Genomic DNA, 8,374 nt, shown 5'->3' with positions numbered 1-8,374 from the left:
TGATTGTTTTGAAGATACTTAAACTGTCACACTCGGAGCGTTGAGACCATACAAAACACAGCTGGCACAGTTGTTGCTTGATGAGCAGTGCAGAAATGTTGCACATAGATGATAATCTCATAATTGTATGTCCTTGCAATTATGAGAACCTTAAATATGCTATTGGTACAGTCAGCCAGAGTAAACAGTAGAGCATGGACTATAAGTTGTCAGTGATTTGAAGAAGTGATTTAGGCAGAAAATGCAGGGTAAGTAGGGGATGACTCCATGACTCCTTGGTCTTTTACATATTAAAAGGAAGGAGAAACAGACTGGAATACCTTGGTGTTATTGTGGGAGCAACATTTTGCTTGAAAATTAATCTCAGGTGATAAAAATCTGTTGCCACATGAGTGAATCCAGAGGTACTTTTTTTCATGTTACCTGAGCATGTCTTTTCTAAGAGAATTGCATGGAGTGTATCCCACTTGTCTAAAACATGATATTCTTAGATGTTTAGTATATGTTTTAGCCAGAATTTTAATAATATGCTGTTAAACCATTTTGAAAACAAATGTCATGTAGGGAGTTGGAAAGAAAAAATACGGAAAATTATCAAGATGATCATACTCTTTTTCTTTGCAGACAGGATGGAATCTCTGACTCCTTCAACAGACTCAATAGATAAGAAATTGAAGATAACTCATGTAGAATGCCATCCTGAGTGCTTGGTTATAGTGTTCCAGGCTCAGTACAACGTAGGATGTGAGCTTGACTATTTCATACTACAAAATGAAATACAGCGTGTGTTCAAAGCAAAAGATGATGTCTGTGTTGGTGGATCTTGCTTGGTGGAAGACACAGAAGGCGAATGGCATAGAGGAAGAGTTCTGAGAAAAAAAGGGAATATCTGTGAGACTTTTCTTATAGACACTGGACATGTGTTGGCTGTTGAGGAAACCCATCTTGCTGCTGCTAGTGATAAATTGTTTCAGCTGCCTCCAAAGGTGGTTTGGGGTGTTTTTGCCAGCATACTTCCTCTTGGAGAAAGATGGGGTCCAAAAGCTGTTAACTATTTTTCATCTTTGGTAGGATTACAGATCACTGGTCATGTGAAGGCTGTTACACCGTATCAGCTGTTTATTCTAGAAGTGCCTAAGATCATTACTGATGTTCTTGAACTGCAGCTAGGTAAATTTATTGATGGAGATTCATTTTGTCTTGTTGTAGAAACTTTAGGAGCATTGCCCCAAGGAATGCTTTGTAAGAGAATGCCACAACTGTTGACACAGAAGTATCCCTTCAGGGAGTTACTTACCTTAAATAATTCTGAGAAGCCAACAGATTTTTGGCATGTTCCAGATCAACTCTTTCCGTGTCTACCTGTTGGCAGTAAAGAAAATGTAAAAATAACTGGTGCAGTAAGCCCAAATAAATTTTATTGTCAGATACAGAAATGGCAGAAAGAGCTGGAATGTTTGACAGGAGCTATGCATTTGTACTATGAAGCTCTTGTTGGAGAAAATACCACATCTTGTGATAGTTTTGGGCTGCTCTGTGCTGCCAAGAGGCAAAACGGACAGTGGCATAGAGGAGTGATAAAACAACTTCTCTCTGACCATGTGGAGGTCTGGTTTATGGATTATGGCATTATCGAAGCTGTGCCACCTAGTTGTATTCGGAAACTGAAAGCTGAGTTCATGATGTTACCAATGATTTCATTTCCCTGTACACTGTCTTGTTTTGGTAGTCAGGATGAAACAGTAGTAAAATTTCAGCTCAAGGAACTTACACAAGCCTTAATAGGACAAACCTCTTTGTGTGTCCAAGTCGATTTATACAATAACACTGAACGCTTGTATTATATAACACTGCAGAAACAAAATCTTGGAACTAATGCTGAGCATCCAGAAGACCAGAGTGAGACAGCTGCACCATGTGTCTCGCTTTTGGAAACAAAACCCAGAAGTATCACACTGAACTACAAACCAAGTCCTGAGAGAAACAGTTTGTCTAAGAATTACTCTGGAAACAAAGATAAAAAAGCCTGCCTACCTGAACGGGACATTTCTTTCTCCAGCCGCTGCAAGAGAGTAGAGATGCAAATGAACTCTTTTTATGGAGCTTTTGTAGTATACGTTGTAAATCCATCTGACTTTTGGATTCAAACTTGTAGATACCAGAATGAGTTTCATGCCTTGATGAAAAACATTGCCTGCACATACAGTCAATATAGAGATGATGAGATGGTCCTTAAAAAGCCAGAACCTGGGTTGCTATGCTGTGCCCGGTATAGCAGGGATGGATGTTATTACCGGGGTGTTGTCACAAAAGTGTTTCGTGTTAGCATTATGGTTTACTTTTTGGATTTTGGAAATACAGATACTATACCTTGTCACTATGTGAAAACATTGCTTCCTGAGTTTTCTGATTTACCAGCTTTAGCTGTGTGTTGTTCCCTTGCTTGCACATTTCCTGTTGATGGTGTGTGGGTTAAAAAAGAAACTGATTTCTTTAAAAATGTGGTGTTGAACAAACCACTGCTACTTCACGTTGTTGGAAAGCAAAACAACAAGTATGTTGTTCACGTGCAGTGTCATACTGGTTTCCTGCAAGGAAATGTTGCCACGTGCATGGTTCAAGCGGGTTATGCTGAATATCGGCTGAAGCCACCAGAGCCTGTTGTAAGGGCAGCAAAAAAACGGCACAGCGGGAATCACCTCAAATGTAAAAAGGAAAAAATCAATGCAGAGAACACCAGTAATATTTGCAAAAATAAGGTATCTGGAAATGGAGACATGCTTCAGAAGGAAAAATCATTAAATGTGCCGCCAGTGCCTAGAGAATCTGTTGTGCCATCCTGTTCAGGAGAAGGTGCTGTCTCTAAAATGCATAGGTTGGTATGTGAGGAAAAATTAGTTTATAAGGAGCTTGTGTTTAAACCAGGAACTGTTCATGAAGTGGTGTGTTCTTGCATCTTTTCCCCAGCAGATTTTTCATGTCAACTGCAAAGCAAACTGCCAGAGCTAAATAACTTAATGGGAAAAATTCAGACATACTATAAAGATCATACCACTCCCTACAAAACTGGACAGGTTGCCTGTGTTGTCAAGTATCCCAAAGATGGGAAGTGGTACAGAGCAACTGTTGTGCAGGAGGTATCCACAGATGAAGTTCATGTGGTTTTTGTAGACTATGGTTATCAGGAGAGAGTTTCACTTAAAGATGTACAGGGTATTCTTCCAGATTTCCTAACTCTAGAGAGTCAAGCATTTCGATGTGGACTTAAAAATGTAGTCTTACATACTGACTCAATCAGTTGGTCTGAAGAAGTGCATAGACAATTTGAAGACTTCATTTCTTCTTCTAGAGGACCACTGACTTGCACCATTTATGCTCTTGTTCTTCTGAGCCCCAACTGTTTATGCAATGTAGTTGACTTACAGACTCCACTTAATAGTGTAGAGGAATTCCTCAGAGAACGTGGTCTCACCCAGCCTGAATGTGTTGGACTGAGAAACCTTTCGTGTTTGGGTTCTCTGTACAGTTTTTGCTATTCATCTTTTAATATAAAAGTTGGAATTGAGGAGGAGGTTTATATAACTCACATAAATAGTCCTTCAGAATTCTATTGTCAGCTTAGCCGCAACTCTGAAACTCTTGAGGCATTGATGAAGAAGGTTAGTGACGTAAGTCAAATGTCAAGTAATGTAAATTATCATGGCAATGCACGACTGTGTATAGCCAAATATGTGGACGATGGTCTTTTTTACAGAGCTTTGGCTTTTCCTGTGGAATCAACATCCTTTCTGTTGGTTGACTATGTGGATTTTGGAAATAGGAGTATGGTGGATAGAGACCAGTTGATGCCTATTCCGGAGTCTGCCACTGACCTACTATTCACACCCATGCAAGCTATTAAATTCTGTCTGTCAGATCTTAGGGGGCAGAATTTCCAGCAAGAATTACTACATGGTTTGTGAAAACATTCCTTGGTAAACTGCTGAAGGCTGTAATTTTATCCAGAGAACCAGATGGAAAGGTTGTTGTGGAGTTGTATGATGGACAGCTCAAAGTCAGTCAGAAAATTAAAGAAAAGGTATTGGCAGAGTTGGCACAGGAAAGCCATACGGAACAATTTAGAAGTAATGAAGGAGGGATATGTCACATGAAAGATGACAAAGAAATTAATAAAGTTAGTGTTAAAGATCCTGAAATACTTAAATTGAAAACTGAAGTGAAATGCCAAGCCTATGATGAGTATTTCCAGGCAGATACTGGTGAGAATTTTGGAGATGAAGAGCAAACTGCACATAGCACACCAAAGTTGTGTAGTGGATTCTCAGAACAGCAAACTTTACACAGCAGCAAAGAGCAAAGTTTTAGAAATACTTTCAGTGCTCTTCTGGAGAACGGAGATGAACCTTGGATTGGACAACCTGCTTCTCACTCCCTCTCTTATTCTGCTTTACATTTAAAGGAAATAACTGTAAATGCTCTCTCTGAATCTCAGAATGAAAGACCAAATTGTACAGGTCAACAGGAAAGGAGTAATAAAAATATACCTACATTAAGCAGCCTTCCTCAGCGTGATATCCAGGTGAATACTGAAGTAGCAGGTTATATTTCTCATATGAATAGTCCATCAAGTTTCTATGTTCACTTTGCAGAGGATGAAAACGTAATAATAAAATTAGCAGATGATTTGAATGAAAGCTTGGAGAAGAGAGGTCGGGAAAATTGCTTAAATGAGCTCATGGTAGGGGATCTCATCGTTGCAGAGCACGACGCTGATTGTTTTTACTACAGAGCAGTTATTAAAACTCTGAAATCGGGAAACTCCTATGAGGTAGAATTTATTGACTATGGTAATACTGCAGTTGTAAGTTCATCAAAAATCCACAGGATTCCAGAAAAGTTCTTAACTCTGCCAAGGTTTAGTGTTCATTGCTTCCTTAGCAGTGTAAAAAGTGTTCCTGGGGAAAGTTGGACTAAAGAAAGTGCTGCATATTTTGCAAGAACAGTAAGTGACAAGCCAGTAGCTTGCAAGTTTTTACAGCAACATGGAGAAAAATGGGAAATAGATGTAATTTGTGGTGGAGAGTCTTTGTCTAACAGCCTTTTGCATAAAATAGACAGCATAAGGTGGAATAGCACATGGGTATTTTCTTTGGAAAAAAAGCCTAAACAACATGGTAATCCTCAAAAGTCTAAGAACAGTTTAGGTGGCCAAAATAAAACCAAGGCTTCTGGGGTGAAAAACATTTCTGTAAAACCCTTAAGTCTCCTTCATCAGGTTTTAAATTCTGGACAAGTAGAAGCAGCAGAAGTAGTTAATATTTCAAAGAGTGGAGAATTTTATGTACAGTTACTTAAAAATCTGCAAATACTACATGAGTTAAATGTAATGCTTGACAAAGAAGCACAAAGAAGTGATTTGATTAGAGTGGATGACATTGAACAGGGTTTGGAATGCATTACACAGTCTGAAAGGAACTTAAAATGGAATCGATCAAAAGTGATAAAGAAATTTGTCAGGGAAAAGTTAATGCTAGTTTTTTTCATGGACTATGGCACGTGTGAGATGGTGTCCTTAAATAATGCAAAGATGCTCAGTGATGAGATTAAGAGTATTCCTAAACAAGCTGTTTATTGTAGGTGGATTTGTTTTAAAAACCTGAAGAAAATTCACTTAGACCATGTAGTAAATGCGCTTCTAGATTGTGAAATAAGGATCTTGTTTTTGAGATACTTGAAATCATCTGATATCTGGGAGGTAGATATTTTAGTAGGACAAGTTACGCTTCAGGAGTATTTGAACCAGCTCTTAAGTCCTTGTTGGACAATTGTTGGACCAGAAAAATGTATTAACACAAACTGTAAGGAGTTTGATACATCATTCAAGATAAATTCAGTCATGTGGATGCTGCTGCGTAGTGGCAGAACATATCCTGGGTGTGCAACTGCAGTTACTGATCCTTCAAACTTCAGCATCCAGTTTGAAATCTTCTTTGATTGCATGCGAAACTTGTCCTTGCTGCTCTCTGACCTTCCGGACAACTTGCCAGCTCTGCCAGAAGAACTTGTGATACCTGGTGCTAGCTGCTTGATCGAGTTTGGGCAGGAAGCAGAGTGGTACAGGGCAGAAATTAGTGAAGTAACAGATCAGTCTGTTGTTCTTACATTTATTGATTATGGCTTTCTGAAGACCATACCTTATTCTGAGATCCATAAACTTAAAGTTGTTCCAGAAAGTCTGTTATACTTGCCACGCTTGGCACACTCTTGCTCTTTGCATGATACAGTTCCTGGGAAGGGGGAACACTGGAGTGAGGAAGCTATACTTCTGTTTCAGCAGCTTCTTCATAAACCAGGTCTGATATTTCATTTTATCCACTATGGCTCTGAAATGAAGTTAGAGGTGGATGTTTTGTGTGAAGATAGCAATCTGTCTGATGCCTTAATTGCTGCAGGCCACGCAGTCTGCTCTCAAAGTAGGTGCTGTCCCATTGCAGTTGACGGACTCTAATCAGAAAAAAGAATTGCAAGTGAAGTGGCCAGAACTCACTTCTAGTTACTATGCTTCCCTTTGTGAACTAGTGTAATTATGATAACAATTCTGATTTTGCTGACAGAAGTCGGGCAAAGAAGAGAAACAAAAAAGCCTTTTGAAGCACAGCATTAGCTATAAAAAAGTTTCAAAGAAGAGAGTGTGGTAAAGTGGCTGCTGGAATACCATTAACAAAGGATCTGAGTTTACAACACTGAAAGGAAGGAAAACTTACAAGAGATGGACAGTACTGGGAGGATGGGATTTTTCAGCATTATGATGACAAGAGAAGTAAAGTCATCATAACACAAAATAAATCTGCTACCAGAAACACTGGTTGAGGCTTGTGATTCTGATGTTCTGCAGTCTGGAAGGACAGTGTGTGAAGCTACTGTCAAAGAATTAGTTGAATGATCAGTAGGTTGCAGTTAGAAAAGCACTACTTCAAAGCAAAATAAACCAAAACAGGCTTTTTGTTGGAATGCTCTCGAAGTTTTTGTATGTATAGATAGAATCTTTATTTGCAGTAACATCTGGTTTACAGGGTGATGTCTCCATGTTTTGGATGTTCAGAAAACAAAGATGCCAGACATTTTCTTTGGTTCTGATTCCAGAGTTTCCATGTGAGAAAAGTTTCAATGTTCGCTATGATTAAGCCAAAAATAGGGATCCCCATTTATGGGAGAGACATGCATTAGGTTGTTTTCAATTAGTTCTTGGTGTAGAGATGCTATTGCCCCTTCTGAACATTCTCTTAGTACCTGAGTTGCATCATTTTGGGATTTTTTACTCTGCCAAGCATGTGTTCCACTGATACTTCTCCTTCATCTTCCTCCCCATCAGAATGAAGAGAGGGGCTTTCTCCCGAGTGCTTAGTCAGTACACTGTAAAGTCAAAATATTGTTTATATCTTAAAGGGGAGCATTCAGAACCTTTTATTTTTTTTTCCTTTGTGGGAGGAAGAAATTTTAAAACTGAAAAGTGATGGTAGTACTGTGTATCTTAGCGGGGTAGGTTCTTTTCAGTATGTAGTATGAAATGGTAAGAATTTGTATGTTTTTCTAATATATTTGTCTGTTTTTCTGATACATTTGTTTATTTATTTTATTTTTTGCCCTCACCTCCTTCCTCTGTTGTTTGGACAAAGTATGAAATGTTCTGAAGCAATGAGGGGTTTCCTTTGTATGCTCTGTGATAGTTTGAATTTCAGTGAGAAAATGAATACAGCCCTATTGGTAGACAGCATATCTTATGCATCTCTAGAAGTAAACAAGATTTAACAACACACATGCCCTTTGCCCCCCAGTCCCCCCCCCTGCCCGCTCCATATCACGATATATTTAATTTATGTGAAAACCTGAAAGCTTTATCTGGAGAGCAGATTTTTTTTTTCCAGTAAGAGAGACATGTCTGGGAAAGTCAAATAAGAGGTGAGGCAATGCCAGCTGATCTTTACAAGGTTCACTCTGCTGATGCATTATTCTTGAAGCTTATATTATTTTCATAGTACAAGTGAAAAGTGCCCATTACTAACAAATCAGAAAATGTGTAACATAAAATTGCTCAAGTAAATACTATTTAAAATATCAGTAATGTTATGTTAATATAGTGATTAAAAAAAGGGGATGGGGGTTGTAACCATTTGTGATTGTTTTCTTTATATTACATTATTTCTTTATATTTCAGAATTTCAAGGTTTTCCTGCTAAAATTGTAAGCTTACCTGGCACATTCTTTGTCAATAGTTAGCCATACTGCTGGCTGTTAGTATAAAACACAAAGGTTGTATGTGCAACATTACTCATGTTGAGTGATGACTTTACACTTGCTGTGCTGGTTCATTGTA

At 38.5% G+C, this 8,374-nt stretch overlaps 1 protein-coding gene across 1 annotated transcript; it reads left to right on the top strand.

The window, feature by feature from the left end:
• Positions 1-629: 629 nt before the first annotated feature.
• On the top strand, positions 630-6,651 carry TDRD15 (tudor domain containing 15). Its single transcript, XM_030944755.1, is given in 4 exon segments — positions 630-3,921; positions 3,924-6,496; positions 6,498-6,578; positions 6,580-6,651. Coding segments are annotated over 4 exon segments (6,018 nt in total).
• Positions 6,652-8,374: the final 1,723 nt, after the last annotated feature.

Source organism: Camarhynchus parvulus, chromosome 3 (genome assembly GCF_901933205.1).
Source record: "Camarhynchus parvulus chromosome 3, STF_HiC, whole genome shotgun sequence".
Lineage (NCBI taxonomy): Eukaryota > Metazoa > Chordata > Aves > Passeriformes > Thraupidae > Camarhynchus > Camarhynchus parvulus.
This window is presented reverse-complemented; position numbering and strand designations above follow the sequence as displayed.